This window comes from Acanthochromis polyacanthus, chromosome 18, assembly GCF_021347895.1.
Source record: "Acanthochromis polyacanthus isolate Apoly-LR-REF ecotype Palm Island chromosome 18, KAUST_Apoly_ChrSc, whole genome shotgun sequence".
Classification (NCBI taxonomy): domain Eukaryota; kingdom Metazoa; phylum Chordata; class Actinopteri; family Pomacentridae; genus Acanthochromis; species Acanthochromis polyacanthus.
The window spans coordinates 13,195,122-13,216,047 of NC_067130.1; the positions used below are offsets into that span (position 1 = coordinate 13,195,122).

General features: G+C 40.9%; 1 protein-coding gene across 4 annotated transcripts; it reads left to right on the forward strand.

The window, feature by feature from the left end:
- Positions 1–132: 132 nt before the first annotated feature.
- On the forward strand, positions 133–12,802 carry LOC110959958 (urea transporter 2-like). Of its 4 annotated transcripts, XM_051938286.1 has the most exons (11): positions 136–368; positions 3,577–4,214; positions 4,680–4,802; positions 4,934–5,123; positions 5,324–5,452; positions 6,890–7,019; positions 7,099–7,167; positions 7,278–7,425; positions 7,649–7,783; positions 7,866–7,915; positions 8,033–9,469. In XM_051938286.1, the coding sequence occupies exons 3-11, from the start codon at positions 4,682–4,684 to the stop codon at positions 8,297–8,299; spliced, it is 1,239 nt and encodes a 412-aa protein (XP_051794246.1). In that variant the 5' UTR covers positions 136–368; positions 3,577–4,214; positions 4,680–4,681; the 3' UTR covers positions 8,300–9,469. The 4 variants fall into 4 exon arrangements, with proteins under 4 accessions (XP_051794248.1, XP_051794246.1, XP_051794247.1 ...); XM_051938288.1 differs by lacking the exons at positions 3,577–4,214; positions 8,033–9,469 and adding an exon at positions 11,775–12,802 and having other exon boundaries at positions 133–368; XM_051938287.1 differs by lacking the exon at positions 3,577–4,214 and having other exon boundaries at positions 4,680–4,806.
- The last annotated feature ends 8,124 nt before the right edge of the window (positions 12,803–20,926 follow it).

Consider the following 20,926-nt stretch of genomic DNA (forward strand, 5'->3'; position numbering starts at 1 on the left):
AAAACCTCCTACAAACCACTTGAATGCATGAGAATAATTACTGATCACAATCCCCTGCTTCCTCGTGTAATTCTCCTTTTTTTTCAGGGGTACTTGAGAAACAAAGGCCTCTGTTTTGCTTGACCAGGAAATATTTTCCTAATAAGAACATTCTTACCTCTGATTAGCTGCACAGAGGCACTTTGGTCCTTGCACCAGGCAGGAGACCTTCAGAAAAAGAGACAAAGGATAAAAGAAAAGGAGGAGGCTTTTTTCTAGCCACAAATCATGCAGATTCTTTTATAACAGTTGTTTTTAATCAAGCAGACATGTTTTTATTCATTTAGCTGGTAGATAAAAGATCTTTGATTCATCAAAGTGGCAAAGAGGTAAGAAAAAAATCACTTCTTTAAATTTTTATTATGACTCTAATTGAACACATGCATGCAGCCTAAAAGTGTGGCTTTATTTAACCAGAAAACCTACAAGTCGAATGTTTAACTGAAAGCGCACCGCTTTTGCTATCTCTTGGGGATATTTATAGATGGATAAACCAGACAGACTTGAAATCAGAAATCATCATCAGTTATTCCAGATGTGACAAATGAAGTAGAAGATAATATGATAAATCGCTGGGAGTGTTATCGCATGTCTTCATTAACTTTAGCTGGTAGATAGAAGATCTGTCATTTATCTTCAACTCGGAGAGGTAAGAAAAAATCCTTCTTTCATTTTTTATTGTGACTCTAATGGAACAGACGCATGCAGTGTGGATTCATTTTTTTTGTGAAAGTGCTCATGTATTTCAGACAGAAATCTTAAAATGTAACTGGGTATCTGAAGCAGCCCACTCTTGATTTATTTATACATGAATGAATCAGACAGACGTTAAATCAGAAATCATCATCAATTATTCCAAATGTAGCAAATGAAGTAGAAGACATGCTAATGTATTACAGGAAAAATCAGAATTAAATGAAGTAGGAGATGCATAAATCAGTCACATCTGGCAGATTTTTGCAGCTTGTCGATGTAAACTTTAAGGTTTTTACTAAGTTGATTAGTTTGTTTAAATTCAACTGCAAGAGAAAAGACATGGCAGTTACAGACAGACGCTAAACAGCAAACTGCTCGACGCCAACACACATCTAATATCAGTCAGATTTGTTTAACAGAGCTACACTGGAGGGCGTGACAGCTGTCAGGGCAGAGGAAGTCTGCAGAGGCCATAAAGAGGCTGTGACGAGTCTGACAACTTGAACAGATGTTTAGTTTCTTTACAAGTTTAGATTGTTTCAAATATTTTCTAGGATCTGCTTTACTTTCAGTCTGGAGGCTGTGCCCCTCTAAGAATTGCATCTATTTATCTGACTGATTTATTCTCGAATGGACTGAATATTAAGATTCTTGTTTCATGAACCCTGAGTTTGGCTGAGCTTTTCAAAACTTTATTCAGATGAAAGCACAAAATCAGACAAGCCGCTGCTTTGAGGAGCTATTTTCATCGTAACAGGAGTAAATAAGCATCAGCGCTGCAAAAGGTGTTCAGGGGTGAACTAATGTGACCGCAGTCTGGTAGATGCAGCCGCAATCTGTAGCGTTGTGGGGAGAAGCAAATCCCAAAGGCCTTATCAAAACTCTCAAACAACACAAAACAATGTAATGTGACAGTAACAACATGGTGGTTTGAAGATAATCGTCTCGTGGCCTGAATTACCTCTGGACACGTTCTTTGTTAGATAACAGCTTACAAGAGAAGGTTATTGATCATTTTATATTCGATACTCCAAGCTTTTGTTTGCAGAGTTGTGTTCAGTAGCTTCCATATTTGTTGACTCTTTGGAAGTATTGTGGCGCAGAAGAAAAGACGCTACCAGCAGAGCCGAAAGATCAAGAGGTTCACTGCTCAGTGAGCAACATAAACACAGCCGGGCTTTCATGCAGAGAGCTGTGACTGAGGATGTTGACGGTAACAGTGGGAAGCTCTTTGGGAAATCTGCTTTGATCGCTGCTTCAAAATAAATCTATAAATAAGAATCTTTTTTTTTTATAAAGAGAGCAGAAAACGACAGGGCAAACTGGCAGCAAGGTTTGGATTTCAGCTTGCACTTCTCTGCTGGAGCTGTTTCCACCTCAGGGAGCGAAGGGGAATCAAGTTCACACTGATTTAGTTTGTGTGCAGGGAGGCGTCGACTTGGCTGTAATTTTGCGAGACGCACAATATCTGATAACATCAGGGTCCAAATTAGGGCACAGGAGCGCTATGAATAAGACGTGATGCAGATAAGGTGATGAGGGGGTTTGTAACTCAATTTTGATGAGCAGCGAAGAGAAAGTTCGAGATGTAAACAGTCTGCAGCCTCCCTGGCAGCTCTGGGAGGCTGCACAGTGCTGCTCTGAGCTCATTGCTAACATCAGCATGCTAACATGAAAAGTCAGAGGATCACTAAAGCTGTCAGTGAAGCATAAAAAATAAGGGCTTGTCTGGATAAGTGAAAATTTGTTCCTAATGATTGGAGTCACCAAAGTCTAAACAGTTACCTCGGGTGTTTATTACATAGATGAAAACTGAATTCTCAAACTGAACTGAATCTACAGAACCACAGCATCTTTGAGTCTGGAGTGTTCAGCAGTGGAGCTCCCCTCACTGGAGCTCTGATGTCAGTTCATCTGTAAATCACATCCTTCATCTTCAAAAGTCTTGAAAAAGACAATAAAAACATACAACAAATCTCATGTTTTTCTTATCAGTGTTGAGCGTGTTCATTTTTTGGGATAGCAGACAACTTCTCCCCATTAAAGTTGTTTATTCTGCACTGCCAACCAGCTTCATACTAAGAACCATTACTGTTCATAGGACTATAATTAACAGCGGTGTTAATCTGAAGGCTACTTCCCAGTAATGAGTGAAATTCACAGTGTACAAAGTGTATTTATGAAAATGTGCAACAATCTCATTGGTCAAAAACTGATGGAGACGACCATTTAGACTTGGCTCTCTCTCGTTGGTGGATAGGCTTGTCCATAACCTCTTGTCAAAGAATCCTTCAATCTATCAGAAATACTGTTTTTTCTGAGTTATTCATCTCATAAAAAGTACTTATATATGGCAGTTAGAGGTGATGTGTTACTGCTGTGTGTTCCTGAGTACATTTCAAAGGAGATGGACGCATTTGATTAGGAGGTGAACAAGCATGGGTGAACTACATATTTAGCAACAACAAGTGTTTTATCTGACCTCAAAGAGTTCCTTAGATGGAAGTCAATGTTTTTTTACCTTATTAACATGTCCATATAGTGTTCTATATACGCAAGATGACACATTCTGAGTCAGTCTAGCAGCTGAGAGTCAGAGTCTGTGCTGCCGTGGTTTAGTATGCCTGCCACCTAGATGCATCGCACCAACCTCCTATATCCATCCCAGTGGGTGGTGAGTCTGAGTCGCTTCTTCAGGCTGTGCCCATCCAAGCCCCGTGGATGACGGCTCAGCTACCACTTGCAAGCATGATCTACTTATTCCAGGTCACGTATTAATATCATATCTTTGCCAGTACATAGGGGGTCTTTGAATCACCCTTTGTCTACCCCCTCCTTTAGGACCAGCTTGTCTTGGCAGACACTATCAGCGGCTACTGTCCCCAACAACAAAGCTCCTATAGGATCACAGGAACACATAAACCCCTCCACTGTGATAAGGCGGTGATGGTTCAGGCATCTTAATAGGATGCTTCCTGAGCGCCTTCCTCTGGAGGTTTTAAAGGCACATCCAACTGAGAGGAGACCCCATATCTCATCTGGTTTCTGAACACCTTGGGATCACCCAGGAGGACCTGGAAAATGGTGCTCCACAACCCAACCCCGGATAAGCAGAAGAAAATGGAAGGATTGGCCTTTTCATGTTGAGACTGCATCTCAAAAACACGGATTCTGACTTCAGTGGTTTCAAAAGCAGCAAACACAAGGAACCAATCCTGTCAGCTTGGATGTATCAGAAGAAAAGCGATTAAGACAGGACATATTCTGTTCTGACTATTTTTTGACATTATTAGCTGTTTGACAATCCATAAAATACATTAGCATTCTAATACAGGGACTTGTGGCCAGAGCCATGCATTACACTATTCTTCTTCAGAATTGGTTTCCGGTTCGAAGACTTTACAGCTGAACAACTCCAATATAACAACTTTCCATTGCGCAGTGTGGAGTAGTTTTCCAGTGTTTGAACAGAAGTGAAGGTAAGCAGACAGGTAGAGCTGCAGGCAAACAGCCGAGGGGTGAAGGAAGGCAGAGACAGCGACTCATTTACATATTCATAGATCCACACATACAGCAGCAAAGGTGTAGACCCACGTCTGAGCCGTTTTAAGGGATTAGTTTCATGGAAAAAACTTCAGAATATGTCATTTTCATGAATAGATATGAGTTTTAAGGTTTTAATCTGTGCCTGCAGAAGAAATTTAATTCATGCAAATCAGCAAAGTGATTTTTTTTTATGTATATACCCCCAGATAGATAATTTTGCTAAAGAAGAAGAACAAGTAAACTTCATGGTGGGGCTACAGGGAAGGTCAAGGATCCCACAGTCAGCAGGATGAATGTCTGTGCAAATGTTTCTGGTGGTTGTTTGCAATAATCTGTAGTATATTAGTAGCCAGTAATTAACTGAAAACATGCTTTTAAATTGATTTGTTGTTTCATAGATATGACAGCAAGAATGGACAACAACCAGACTTCACAGGGAGAAGCTCCACATCGATCCTTTCTCTTCAGAGCTGTGGGGTTGTTCACAGGGGACATGCGACGGTGTGGAGAGTGGGTGAAAAGTAGGTAATGATCTATGTAATCTTCTGTTAGATAAATAAAAGTTAACAAAAGTAGTAGATATAAATGAATATGCTTTTTCATACTGATCGATTGGAGCCTTAAGAGTCACAGCTGGCATCATTGACAACAGGACAGTCTTTGGTAATCCAGCTGCTGGACTGCGTTTTCCGAGGGGTGGCCCAGGTCATGTTCGTGAACAACCCTCTCAGTGGGCTCCTCATCGTGATCGGCCTCTTCCTGCAGAACCCCTGGTGGGCTCTGAATGGTCTGCTGGGGACCCTGGTCTCCACTGTGTCCGCCTTCTTGTTGGGTCAAAATAGGTCAGTTAGCATCTCTTTATCTTCATTAAAAAGTAGAAAAACATGTTTTCCTCCTCCACACAGCCATTATCGCTGTCTTTCACTTCTGTTCCCTCGAGCTTCACTTTATTTAGCCTTCACACTTTGCTGTTTTCACAGTTTGTGTCTCATTTACCTGTGTTTTGCACTCATGTTAGCCACATCTGTCATGTTCTCCTCAGGGAGGCCATATCAGCGGGATTATATGGCTACAATGGAACGCTGGTCGGCATGCTGATGGCTGTGTTCTCTGCCAAAGGAAGCTGGTACTGGTGGCTGTTCCTGCCAAACGTGTTCATGTCCATGTTGTGGTACGTGTTCTCTTCTAAATGCATTTGCTCCAGACTGTAAACCTGAAAGAGACAAAGAGAATGACATGCAGTAGAGGTCAGGAACCATTTTCATGATTAGAAATTTTCTATTAGGAAAGAAGTGACCCTTCAGTAAACGCTGTCCTCTTAGTTACTGCTGCTATACCTGCTATGTTCATGCAGTTTATCACCATCATCTGAGCGCTCTCTACTTACTATATCACGTCAGAAAGCTGAGGATGTTGGTGTACATGCCACAAAGTGTCCTCAATAAAGTGGCACTTCATGGGTTGATAAAGTGCGAATTGAGTGACAAAGGAAGAAAAAGTGTTGACTTTCTACTAATAATATCACGCTGTAGTACAATGTATCATTTTGTGTCATCACTTCAAAATCAGCTGTAAAAGCAGCACCTCGCATTGTGGGATTGTGAGCAGAAAATAATTTACATTGCCATAAACAGGACTTTTCCTTTAAACTGTTGAATTTTGGAGTGTGGATATAGGTACGGTCAAATGATTGACAGCAAACGTAGTGCACTGCATAATAAACAGGGTATGAATTTGGACACGGCTCTGATTTTTGCATATATTAAATGCAGCACATTGCATGGAGGGATTGTTAGCAGATAGCATTTAAGCATTGTAGATTTTTTTCTATATTGTGTCTACATTCAAACAATGATTTACACACCATTTACACAAGTTTTAAAGCTTAATTTTAATATTTGCTCTGTAGTAGAGTTAAAATTTGAGTTGGAGCATGAAGACTAGAATTTAAACCTTTGTTCTGATGCATTGTATAACATAAACCCTAACTTGCAGCCTTTGCACTTTAGGAATTGCATTGTTTATGTAATGCCATTTTAAACCCGAGGGTGATGACACCAAATGATAATGATTAGTGCGTGTCCGAAATTTGGATTTACTGCTTACTACTGGGTGAACTATTTAGTATCTGTTATGAAGGGAGTGGAGAATGAGTGAATGAGTGGGCTTTGGTCACAAAGGCAGAAAAAAGCAGCTTTATATTTCTAGAAATGGTCAGTCAGCCATAGTCAGCTGATTAAGCCTTGGCTTCACGAGTTTGTTATAGTAAAGGTTATATATATCTTTGGTGATCACACAAATTTTTTGTTTACGCCATTCTTCACACTTTTATTCTTGGTGTTTTGATTTTGAAGAGCTATAAAGGACCCTACACAGAGTAGCTCATGGTGAACACTTGCTGAACTTTCATTGTGCGATTGCTGTTCAGGTGAGAGGTTTTAAGCAAACAGTTCATTCCTAATGTAAAGAAAGGATGCTGTTCTTGGCATTCGAATTCTCCTCCACCCTTTAGGTAAACATATGACAATCAGGTCAGGATTATAATGTCACCCTGGTGGGGTTCGCCTTTCTGCCCAATCAGTAATTTATTTCCTGCCTCTGTTTACAGCCCAGTGGTCTCCAGTGCTTTGTCTTCAGTTGCCAGCAAATGGGACCTCCCAATATTCACCCTGCCCTTTAATATTCTGGTGTGTTTGCACATTGAAGCTACGGGAGCTGCTCATCCGTATTTTCCTGAGGTATAGTGCAGCCGTGCCACACATACAGGAAAGCTCTTGAACAGCTCAGATAGCAAACTTAGTTTTTCTGCTCTTTCAGGTGGATTTTCAGCCAAACAACCATCTGCACCATCTAAATGACTCCATCCAAAGCCTCAGTATTTCTCGGGTGAATGTTGCTTGTCTGCTACAATCTGAATTATTATAGTGACGCATTTTGTGGCATCTTTAATTAATAGGATGTGCTAACTGGTCTAAATGGAGGCTTCCTGTTTGCAGCTCTTCCTGTCGGTGCCGGTTGGGGTTGGCCAGGTGTACGGCTGTGACAGTCCTTGGACAGGAGGTCTCATCCTTCTGGCCCTGCTGCTCTGCTCACCAGCTCTCTGTTTCCATGCCATGTTGGGCTCTGCTGCTGGCATGTTTGCTGGTAAAAGACTCACAACCATTTGCATAGCATGCATAATGTCTGCCGAGGCTACACTGCGAGCTTTGGCTCTTCAAAGGGCACCGTGACATTACGGTGAACAAACCGTGACATGTTCTCTCAAATCAGGATTCATAGCCTGTGTACATTCCATTTTTATACATTGTGTAGTTGTTTATTTAATAATACTCCATGCAGATTATACAGATTGTTGTGTTCTTTGCAGGACTTGCTCTGGCTGCTTCTCACAGGGATATCTACACAGGGCTGTGGGGATACAACAGCGCTCTGTCCTGCATTGCTATTGGAGGAGTCTTCTATGTTATAACATGGCAAACTCATCTACTGGCTCTGATATGCGGTAAGATTGATGAAGAGTATGATAGTTTGTGAGGTAGATCATGTGATAAAATGTTTTTCTCAGTAAATGTGTCTCTTTGCAGCACTTTTCTGCGCGTACATGATGTCAGCCACCTCAAAACTGATGTCTGTGGTAAGTTAGAGACTTTCTCTTCCCCAAGTCAAACTCCATAATCATCACCCCAACACCCAGATGTCTCTCATATCGTGTGTCATGCTCCCCTCTGCCTACGACATCCCCTTCTTTCAGCTTGCATTACCGGCCTGCACATGGCCTTTCTGCCTGTCGACTCTCATCTTCCTCCTCATTTCCTATGAGATCCCCGCCATCTGCAGACTGCCTCTGTCTGTGGTCTCCTACCCCGAGGAAAATCGCCGCTACCGGAGACAATTAAAGGCCTCAGAGAAAGTTCAGCACAGTCAGCAGAACGGCAGCCAAGAAGAGGCCCGGCCGAAGGAGAACGGACGACCGAATGTCCAGCTCCAAGCGGAGAAGGACTTCAGTGAATGTGTGTGATTTTTAGACGATGCTAGTTTGTCGTGACATTTACCTCTGTACAAGATTAATTGCAGAAGTAGCACAGTTATGTATAATTTTGGCATTTCCTGTCCTACATAAGCAAAGTTGTTACATAAATCGCCCAATTTTGTAGTGACAAATGTTTTCTGAACAACAAATACCTTCATCTGCAATAACTTGTCTACACTGCAGAGGGCAGCACGTTGCAAGGAAACATAAGCTACAGTGCATGAAAAGCCAGTAATACTGAAGGGGAAACACTGTGCAGATCTTTATGTGCACCAGGAGCATATATTATTAAGCATTTCATTTTGCAAACAAAGCCATTTAGTTATTTACATGCAACAGCAACACAGCAAAAATAGAGGGAGGAAGCAAACAGTAGAAAACATTTTCCCCTCTCAGCAGCAGAATCTCAGTGGTTGCTGGTGGAGGATTTAAAATGCAGCAGAGTGTTTCATCAGTTCAGACAGTGAGCTGCAGGGGAGATTTCATGTAATTCTCCCCCAGCAAAAGCACCTCTTTCACTGCCAGCCATTATCCATCACTGCCTTCTGTACTCCAATCTTTCCTATTGGCTTCTCTTATCATTCCTCTTTTGTGTTTTTTTTTAGCAGCACCTCTTCCCCAGTTTAACCCGTTTTTATCAACTTTTGCTTATCTTCTACTTTTCTTTTCCTCCAGCTTCACCTCTTCTGGTTTTATCTGTCTTCTCCTCATTTGAGGGCCTTTTTTGTCAAGAAGCGAGTCGATTTCGATCTCTGTGAAACCAGGCTGCCGAGGTGTCAGCTTATGAAAGAGCTCTGTCTGGGTCGGTGTCTGCAGTGATATTTACAGTCATGAGTGTACCTTTATGTGTCTTTATTGCCATCTGCCTGTCTGGGTATCTAGTGCACCAATAAGGCACATGGCATTCGTCTAGCCACACAGAAGAGCCAGTCACACTCGCAGACATGTGTGGGAGCTGCAGTACATCGGGGGAGAAGGTGCGAGACGAGGGAAGGGGACCAAGTTGGAAAAATGAGAACATTTCGGTTTTTTCCCTGGTGATAAAATATGACTTGTTATGACTGTGTTTCTTTTCCCCATTGAATGTCTAATATGCATTTCTTTTGTCTGCCGTTCTTTGAACACAATACCCCCCTCAAATTAAATCCACTCAAGCTCTCAAGGCATCACAGAGGAAAACTTTCCTCCTAATACTTTCTCTGATCTGCTGCAGCCTCTAGGTAAGAATGACCTCAGTCAGTGGATTTCTCTGTGGCCTTTTACACAACGTCGATTCATCCAGTGACCTTTGAAGGGCGGGATAAGTGTTGGCAGTGGGATGATGCGTGATGGAGTTTGTGTCACTTCCCCTGTGCTGCTGCTGCTGCTGCTGTGTGCACTCAGCGGTGTGATTCACCTTGCAAAAGCCCCCCGCAGGCAGCTCCCACTGCTCTCACAACAAAAAAAAAGAACAGGGAGGAGTTCAGGGGTGAGACAGGTCTTAACCCGTGAAGGATGAAACACAGCAAAAGCACGGCAAAAAACAAAGAAGAGCTTGTGCTTGTGTCTGGAACAAAATGTCTAGTCCTGCTCCTGTCAGTTAAGAATAGCAAGTCTCATGTAACAAAGTGGGCCAGAGTCTTTCATAACTGTTGTTAAAATCTGACAGAATTAACAAAGAGAACATAATAGCAGCATAAAGGACAAAGTAATGGGAGTACAGGCCCATTGTGTGTCTGTCTAATGGTGATCCGGTTGGTCGCACAAAGTAAAGTTTCTCCAATTCTGCTCACTTACTTCATGAAACTATGTGCTGCATTACATTTTTACTGTATTTTTCCATTTCTGTTTGAGGTTGTTTGCCTTTTTTTTATTAGATTTGAATAGTGAGGAGATGACAGGACTTAATCCGCAGGTGTGTATTAGTCGCATTGTGTAGTCTTTAAGTGTCTGAGGCTAAGCTTTGTAAGCCTTCCTCTTTGTGTCTCCTCCGCTCCTTCAACCTTCGGTGGGTATTCAGCTGTATAATTGTACCAGGTGAAGACGCAATAAGGTTTTACGCTGCCATAAATAAATTATTTAGTAGCAGGATGTTCGTGAGGTTGTAGTGAGGACAGAGCTTTGAAACAGCATTTAAACCTGCAGGTTGGGAAATTAAATGAACAGGAAGTATGATGTAGCAGTTAAGTAACGATGATTGACAGATAGGATAGAATGGATGGATGGATGGATGGATGGATGGATGGATGGATGGATGGATGGATGGATGGATAGATGGATAGATAGATGGATAGATAGATGGATAGATAGATGGATGAAGTGACACCAAATATATACAAAAAGACCACAAGAGACCCAAAGAGGCCAATAAAGATACACTAAATGTCCAGAAAAAGACATGAAATGACATCAAGTGATACAAATACACACAAAAAAGACCAAAAGAGATGCAAAAGGGAGAATAAAGATACACAAAATATCCTCAAAAAGACACAAAATGACACAAAGTGTCACCAAATGTACACCAAAAGACCAAAAGAGACCCAAAAAGGCCAATAAAGATACACAACATGTCCAGAAAAAGACATGAAATGACATCAAGTGATACAAATACACACAAAAAAAGACCAAAAGAGATGCAAAAGGGCCAATAAAGATACACAAAATATCCACAAAAAGACACAAAATGACACAAAGTGACACCAAATGTACGCAAAAAGACCAAAAGAGACCCAAAAAGGCCAATAAAGATACGCAACATGTCTAGAAAAAGACATAAAATGACACAAAGTGACACAAATATACACAAAAGAGACCCAAAAGGACTAAAAAATATTTACAAAATGACCACAAATAAGCATATATTAACACCAACAAGACCAACAGTTACCCAAAGAGACACAAAAATGGCACGGTACTGCAAAATATGCAGAAAAAACATTCCTTTCATACCATGTAACTCAGCCTGTATTGTGTTATTACTAATTCTCACGCAAGGTTTTAGAAATGTTCGCTGTTTTTTCAAAAAAGGGTGTGAAACACTATACAACAACACACATTTGGTTCCAAAATCTATTTACCCGAAAACTGGGGCACAAACAGAGACGGTGGTTATTCAATGCTCTGCTGCCACTGAACATACAAGAACAGCAAACATCACAAGAACACTGGGCTGCATGCAAGCTGTCCGCCTTCTCACCACCACACAATAACAGTGTCAGTGCTGCTCGGTACTTTAATTAGCATTATTCTCTCTGAGACTGACAGGCAGCTCTGGATGTGTTTCTGTGAGAAAGAGTGAATGTGTGAAAAACAGGACCAGCACACAGTCAAACTGTTCCCGTGGGCAGGAAGAATGAATGCTGGCTGCTTCTGATTCACTCCATCCTGCTCAGTCTGTGAATAGCATGTGAGAGCTGCTATGTGCAGCATGACGCTGCTGGCACAACATGTTCAAACCAAATTTGTCTTCCGTTTCCTGTAGGACGAAAGGAGAATCCCCAGGAAATTCCACCCCTCATTGGATGTATGAAGCATCACAGGAGGAAGCACTACCATGTATGTACGCTCCCTGTGACACTGATTTCCATATCCACGGCTGCCGTCGGCTCTGCATGTCGTAATCTTGTAGTATGTGTAGTATGATCTCTAAATATAAACAATGACTATTTTTCAATGGGAGCAGAAGTGGTGCTGAAGCAGATGACTTGCTTCTTTTCAGCAACAGTGTGACCTTCATGTCGTGACAATTTCTAAATCAAGAAGAGTACGACGCTCTGTGAGATTTTTTCTTACATCCTTTGCTGTTTTCTTTTTTTTCTGTCATCTTTACAAAGTCGCCTCTTGGGGTGTGAAAGGGTGGATTATATTGGTAGAACAGGAAAGGGGCAGTTTTCCAGATTTATAGTATATTCATCTTTACTTATGAAATTCACTGAAACAAGAGAGAGTGGTTACTAAAGAATGATTATAATGGTCATACTTACATCCATAACATGCATCTTAAGCACCATGTCTATACATTTTGCCATACACAGATGACAAACTAGTAAAAACATAATGTCAGCTTTAAGAAACAGGAGTCACGGTTCTCTATAGTCTGCTGGGACTGGATATTATCTCTCTAAACAATAATAACAATAAAAATATAATAATATTGAACTTTATTTATATTTATTAATATGTGACAAAAATGCTTTTGCAATAAAAACACATAATACAGTAACAAGAACCATAGCTCAAAATGCAATAATATACAGTAATTTGATTAAATATAACAACAAGAAAAGCACTCACTAAGCGCAGTACTCCACTTGTTCATGCCTCCAAATGGTATTGTCAGATATTTGCTTATTAGTCATTGATGATCAGAAATCACAGCATTATAGAATGTGGCCATTTAATATAGATGTACCCACAAACAAAAGGACCTCGTGCTTACCACAGGCATGTGTTATGCATGTGTATGTTATGTACGGATACTGAGTAGCGTGACCTAAATATGTAGTGAGCGACGGGAATTGATGGGACTCAGAAACACCCCCACAATTTAACCAATTGTTCCTTGTATAGTGTCAGACGAATAAGTCCTGATAAGTCTGCAGTGGTCGATTTGTCGTAGGATTGCAATCATGTGATCGACGCAACGTTCACTTGTTATCATGGTTAAAGTGACACTGTGCTGCTATCTCACAGTGATACAGAAATCTTTGGATCCAAACTACACTGCTCAAAAAAATTAAAGGAACACTTTGAAAATACATCATATTTCAATACGGGGAAAAACAAACTGGATATTAGCATTAATGTGGACTGGATAAAGTGTTAGAAATGAAAATTGCCACATTGTTTGATGGGAATGAAAATTATCAACCCCCCAGGAGGGCTAAATTCAAGACACCCCAAAATCAAAGTGAAAAACTGATGTGGCAGGCTAGTCCATCTTGCTGAAATTCCTTGGCAGCAACTCAAAATGGTATTCAGTAGTTTGTATGGCCTCCACGTGCTTGTATGCATGACTGACGATGCCAGGACAAGCTCTGAATGAGACGATGGATGGTGTCCTGGGGTATCTCCTCCCAGATCTGAACCAGGGCATCACTGAGCTCCTGGACAGTCTGAGGAGCAACCAGATGGTGTCGGATGGAACAAAACATAATGTTCCAAAGGTGTTCTATTGGATTCAGGTCAGGTGAGCATGGGGGCCAGCTAATGGTATCAGTTCCTTCATCCTCCAGGAACTGCATGAGTTATCTTACCACATAAGACTGGGCATTGTCGTGCACCAGAAGGAATCCAGGACCACTGCACCAGTGTAGGGTCTGACAATGGGTCAAAGGATTTCATCCTGATACCTAATGGCAGTCAGAGTGCCGTTGTCCAGCCTGTAGAGGTCTGTGCGTCCCTCCATGGATATGCCTCCCCACACCATCACTGACCCACCACCAAACCGGTCATGCTGAACAATGTTACAGGCAGCATAACGTTCTCCACGGCTTCTCCAGACCCTTTCATGCCTGTCACATGCACTCAGGGTGAACCTGCTCTCATCTGTGAAAACCAAAGGGCACCAGTGGTGGACTTGCAAATTCCTGTGTTCTATGGCAAATGCCAGCCAAGCTCCACGGTGGCAGTCAGCGAGCACAGTGGGCACTAGAGGACACTGGGCCCTCAGACCACTCTCATTACATCTCTTTCTGATGGTTTGATCAGAGACATTCACACCAGTGGTCTGCTGGAGATCATTATGTAGAGCTATAGCAGTGCTCATACTGTTCCTCCTTGCACAAAGGAGCAGATACCTGTCCTGCTGATCGGTTGAGGACCTTCGACAGTCCTGTCAAGCTCTCCCAGACTAACTGCCTGTCTCCTGGAATCTCCTCCATGCGCTTGAGAATGTGCTGGGAGAGACAGCAAACCTTCTGGCAATGGCACGCATTGATGTGCCATCCTGGAGGAGTTGGACTGTCTGTGGAACCTCTGTAGGGTCCAGGTATCGCCTCATGCTACCAGAAGTGACACTTACCCTAGCCAAATGCAAAGCTAGTGAAAAACAGTCTGAAAACATCTGGAAGGAAAAAAATGTCAGTGGCCTTCACCTGTATACTCATTCCTGTTTTGGGGGTTGTCTCATTGTTACCCCTCTAGTGCATCTGTTGTTAATTTTATGAACACCAAAGCAGCTGAAACTGACTAAAAAGCCCCTCAGTTACTTACTTGACCAGATCAGTATCCCACACGTTTCACTGATTTGATGCAATACTTAGATTAAAAAGTGTTCCTTTAATTTTTTTGAGCAGTGTATAAGCCACATCACTGCCAAAATCTAACGAGGTGGTCCTTGTGTCATTTCTGACCTACCTTAAAAATTTAATCCAAATCCATTAGTCCATTTTTGAGTAATGTTGCACACAGACGGAATAACAGACAGATAAACGTACACCGATCGTCACATAACTCTGCCGCGTCCCTTGACGAATTAAATACAAACTGTAAACAAATACGTCAAATGGTAAAAGCGAGTTGTAAGATGAGATTTTAAAGATGATATTGAGTTTGCCTACACGAAATTCTCTGGCAGGGAGTTCTGCAGCTGAAGGGTCCAGCTAGCTTTGGTGACAAGATGAGAATTAGGAATCATTACTGAAGCCCTGACATCTGATCTCAGGCAACAATCAGCCTGACTGGGAGCAGACTGCAGATATAGAGAGAAGCCGGACAATTCAAGGCTCTAAAAGCAGGCAATAAAGTCGCAAAATCAATTCTTAAACTCAGGGGTGGCAGTGAAGGACAGCAAGTATTGCTGTCTCTCAGTATGTATTAAAAGTCTGGCAGCAGCAACATTTTCATCAGCTGCAGTCTTTGGATATTTTGCCTGCTGGCACCAGAGTGAAGTGCTTTGCAAAAGTTAAGAGTGAAAGAGATAAAAACACGGACAGGCCTTTCTAAGTGTGCAGAAGAAAGGAATGACCTGATCTTGGTTAGTCATTTCAGTTGGGCAAAGCAGGACTGCATTACTTTATGAGCATCAAAGACCCAAAGGATCTGAACGTGACATTTCTCCACTAGACAGCATTTGCCTTCACCTTGTTCTGCATTGTAATGAAACTGTGTCAGAGCTGAAGAGTTGCTCCATGATATGATGCTTTTTCAGCACTATCCAGCACATTCTTCTAATGGGTGAAGTGAAAATATGATGGTGCAAACACCTCGTCCTCCTTCGGTGACAGTGTTAAAAACTCTTAATTTAGTATCACTGAGCCTACAGAAAGCACACGGAGCAGCATTTCTAATTTTAGTTGTAGTGTAAAACTATTCTATAAAAATATAAAACTTGGAACCTGAGCTGAACTATAATTTCGTTTGCAGATCTTTGTTATTATGGACTCCACATCAGACTCTACAAAATGTCCATCATTGGTTTTTGGACTGTAATCAGCGTCCTCCACTCAGCTTTTGAGGTGATATCTTAAATTTTCACAAGATACTTAGCAAACACCACAAGGTTGTGTTTTTGTAACACATTCAGTTACATAACTTGAGGCTGCCCTTTCCCTCCACAGCTGTTTGCTGTTGGCTGTTAAGTGGCTCATTTGCATTGGTTTGCATTTATTGTCTGCAGCATTATCCCATAATTGCTATGCAGAGCTACGGAGGCGGAGGCATTTTTATGACCATCTGCACGATCTAATGTACACAGAAACCATTCGGGAAATACTACCTCGACCTTTCTAGTCATTACTGGCTAATTTCAGTTCTACTTCGACTCAAATTGCTGGTGTCTGGAAACTTTTAAATGTTGGAATCTGTGCTGTTTTTCTTCTGGATTGGGTGATGCACACTCCTTATGTAAGTGGTGAGGAATCGGGGACATGGTAGAGGGCAACACAACAACTCAGAAAATCCATGCCTCTCTGATACAGTCTCACAAAATGTCAATCATACATTTGCTTTATCTTTTGCTGCACTACTTAGGCACAGTATTAGGGTATTTGCATTTCTGTCGCTTCCTACTTCTACTCAAGTTCATTTTAAAGACACTACTGTTCAAAAGTGTGGTGTCACTTCATAATGTCCTTATTTTTAAAAGAAAAGCTGTTTTTGTCAGTGAAGATAACATTAAATGAATCACAAATCCAGTGTAGACATTGCTAATGTGGTAAATGACTGTTCTAGCTGGAAATGGCTGATTTTTAATGGAATATCTCCATAGGGGACAAAGGAACATTTCCAGTAACCATCACTCCTGTGTTCTAATGAGACATTATGTTAGCTACTGGTGTTGGAAGGCTAATTGGTGACTAGAAAACCCTTGTGCAATTACGTTAGCACATGAATAACAGTGTGAGTTTTCATGGAAAACATGAAACTGCCTGGGTGACCCCAAATTTTTGAACGGCAGTGTACATGGAGGGGTTTTCACAGGTTCATTTTGTATCTTTCTGCATTAACTGATTGTGGAATTATATTTATCTATGCAAAAAAATACAAAGTTTAAAAACCAGGTGACAGCTCAAATTGTAATGGAATATAGCATTCTGTATATTTATGTTTATCTATACATTGGTTTTACTTATTTAATATTATATTGCTACTAAGTCAGCACATAGTTAGGCATCTTTTACTCTCTACGCCTCTTTAAATGTGCACATGCCACCTTTTCACATCAAAGACAAATTACCTCATTTTAAATATTTTAGAACCTTCTAGGCTTAAAATACCAAACCCTTTTCTTCCATGCCTTAATTAGGATGATAAATACACATTTTCTAAATACTGTGAGGGTTACACCCCCTGCATCACTTCTGAATCCAGCTGTGACCTGATGTGACCTGCTGCTTCACATCTTCTCCAGCTTCTTCTGCAGCATCACCATATAATTATTTAAATAGCTTAAAAATAATCCTGAACTCCCACCAAAACGAGGGTCATGTAACTCATTCCGCTGCATCCTCTCATCCACAGCAAAGATATAAAGCTTTAAAATGTGTGGGCTCATGTTGAAATGTTACAAAATGAATCCAGCTGAGGATAGCAGCTTCGTCACTGAGCAGGAGTTTGTCTGGTCAGCCAGCAGTCAGCATGTATGCTAATAATAAATACTGCTGTGCTTTAAATTCATTTCTTTCAGTGTACATCTTTGACTTCTCATGAAGTATTTTTGCCTTATTCTATTGGACCTTATATCAAGGAAAGGATCTTATTATTTCTTCTACCACTGATGCTATATATTTGGACTGCATTTGACTTTTGACTTCATGTTATCCCCATATTTGGCCTGGATTGTATATAAATATATACAGGAACAATCCAGACCAAACGTGGGGAAGCCAGACCAAATTTGTGCAAAAAAAAATTCATAGTTGCGTTGGTGCAAAAAATTAAACATTATTATCATATGAAGAATCGCTCATGTTGTTTTTGCCTGACTTTTGTAATTTTGATCATAACCTTTAACCTGTGTCTGATGACACTATGGCTGAGGGACCTTGCTGTCTCTGGGGGGGGGCTGACAACAGATGATTTTCCTTGACCCAACGGAATCCATGGAGGACCAGGAGCAGACCAAGGAGTCGGAGGAGTCAGGTAACCAAAAGCAACCTCCAGCATCAAACGACGACCGACAACTGTTCTTGTAGGATGCCAGGACCTGATTAGCTGGCCTCCACCTGCACATAATCTGCTGATGACAGACGACACACACCTGGACTCCTCATCAGCACGGCACACACCTGTAAAGAGAGAGAGAGCAAGGCTGAGGGAGGAGAGCCCTGCCACAGCTCACAGCCTAAGCTGTGGCTGTAACAAAACATGTGACTTTGCATGTTTTAACACCTTATTTTGCAAAGAAATTGACACATTCTTGCCATCTGCAGATTTTACTTTAAAGAAAAGAGCCTTTATTTGTCACATTGAGATAAAACGGAATAAAATGTCCCCTCTCCAGACTTTACAGTAGAGCCTGTAAGTTACCTGATTTCAGACCAACTCTGTGTCCCAGCAGGGCCAAACATTCATCATGCCTGTTTGCCTGTAGTGGGAAAACAAAATATATGTCAGATGTGCGATATCTCCCTGGTCGATAGAGTGCTTTGAATTTCATTATGCAACAAGCTGTCTGGCCGTTATAAACGAGGCCCGTGAAAGAAAAGTGATCACTGGATGTGATAGAGATGAAATGTAATAGTTTACGCCACCATGAATCTGATTGTAACGTCCACACTATTAGAAAGGCCTATAAGAGCATTTATGACTATTTGCTTGGTGTCATCAAGGGAAGTGGGCTGTTTGATTAATACGAGCAGCTGCCCAGCTCCAGGTTCAGCACATTCTGTTAATGTTTTATTATCTTTAATAATGTTTTAGTGCCTTCTTTTAATGCTTTACTGTTTTTAGCAATGTTTTAGTGCCTTCTTTGAATATTTTATGATGACTTTTAATGTTTAATCGCAGCTCTTTTCTTCTGCAAAGCATCTTGTAAGTAAAGTTTTGAAAGAAAAGTGTTTTCCTATCATTAAATTGGTTTAAAATAATCCTAACCTACCAAAATAGGTAACAGGCAATTAATTTTGCTGCATCCTATTATCAACTGTAAAGATCTATTCTTACAGGGATTTGTGTCTAAATATTACTAAATGAAGGCTTCATATAAAGTCATTTGAGTACAGAGGCTCCATCACTGCTGTGTGTCTGAGGGGGCAGCAGTCAGCATGTATGTTGATTTAAAAACAAAAAAACTGTGCTTTTGTGCAATTATTTTGACTGTCGATCTTTTACCTTGTCATCATATGTACAGCTGCACGGTGTGTAATTATTCAAATGCCTTGAAAACGATCCAAAACATCCATCAAAATGAGGACCATATTCGTTTCACTGCATTCTCCCATCTACAGCAAAAATAGGAATGTGTGGGCAGGTTTTGTGGGTTATATAAACAGTCATTTAAGGACAGGGGCTCCATCACTGAGCAGGTGACTGTCTGGTGTTTATCTGGGCGGCCAGCAGCCAGCCTATCTGCTAATAACACATCCATGGTTTCTAATGCATTTTAAATGCAAGACATTCACCTCTAGCGGGTTATTTTTACCTCCATGTATTAAAGAATCTGAATTAGCCCTCCACCACTGGTGCTGTTTAATTGGATTGTGATGTGATCGTACAGACTGCTCCTTCACACATCCCACATCCTTATATGTATAATTACTCAAAGTCTATTTTGCTGCATCCTCTCATCCACAACAAAAATACAGAGCTTTAATCTTTGAAATGCATGGACTTGTGTTGAAATGTTGATAAATGTAAGCTACAAAAAGCCAGCTGAGGACACAGACTCCTTCATTGAGCAGGAGACTCTGGAGTTTTTCTGGGCGTCCAGCAGTCAGGCTGTTTGCTAAAAATAGACCTTGTAACTAAGCAGTGTAACTAAGTACTACAAAGCTGTTCACTTGGAACTTTCCACTACTACCTCTGCTTATACTACTATAACATTTAGCTATGCTATTACTTCAGAATTTAATTACAATTTCTCATACAAAAGATATGATGCTTCATAGTAGAGCTGTAAAGATGCCAAACATTTCAAGGTTGCTGCTTTTCTTTGTAATTATTCCAGTAGCTGTCTTTCTTTTTTTTTTAATTTTGAGGTTTAGTCTGCTGGATGTGAAGGCGTCACTTTGGGTTGTGATTCATTTTAGTGTGTGATTATTACTATTTTCTCTGCCTTCTACAAAATACTTAAAAGTTAGATCAACCAAATACAACAGTAAAATCAATTCATGTCAACATAAGTGTGACAACAGTCTACTGATCCAATGTGGAACACAGTGCAACTCTCAGACTGGACATTTTTCTGATTATACTCTTGAGCACCATTTTCAAAGCAGCACTTGTAATATAATTTCACAGCATTGTGGCTATATTATGTAATGAAAGGATCTGGATACATCCTCTGGCTCTGTAATTCTGCAACATTTCCTCCTAAATGTGTTGGTCCACTGGGATAAATCATCTGTCGAAATGAGATAATTGTGCAACTATATATCTTAAGTGCACTACATTTAAGGGTGCATGTTGTACATTTAGTTCAAATAAACGTATTTAAAAGCCATAGATAGCAGTTACTTTGGTTTTACATATAATATGATGCTTTATTTAGATTAAAGGTTCTGCAAACTCTCACATGTTGTTTCAGTTCTTGCAGCTGATTAGACTTGCTCAGGTTGGAGTATCACAGAACTATGCAGAGATTTACATGATGCACTGAACCCAATATGCTAAAAGGCATGACAATGTTTGAACTGACAGGAGCTAATGGGTTACTTGCTGAGAAAGGTGTTAATTAATCGTAGGCCGTGCAAACCCACAAAGTCCTGTTGGGTTCAGACATAATAAGGTCCAGTGACGATCAATAACAGAAGTCCACTATTCTGATATATCAGACCAAGGAGCTATTTTGCCTCATGGTGATTCTTTAAGCACATTTTGCTCAATTAACTGGAAAAGCAGAACAGAGCTTTTACTCTGGCGTCGTATTTTTACCGTAGTGCACTGGTGCTGTTATAAAGTAAAGGATCTGAATACTTCTTCCACCACTGGTGCTATTTAATTGGATTGCATGAAGGGTTTATGGTACCATAT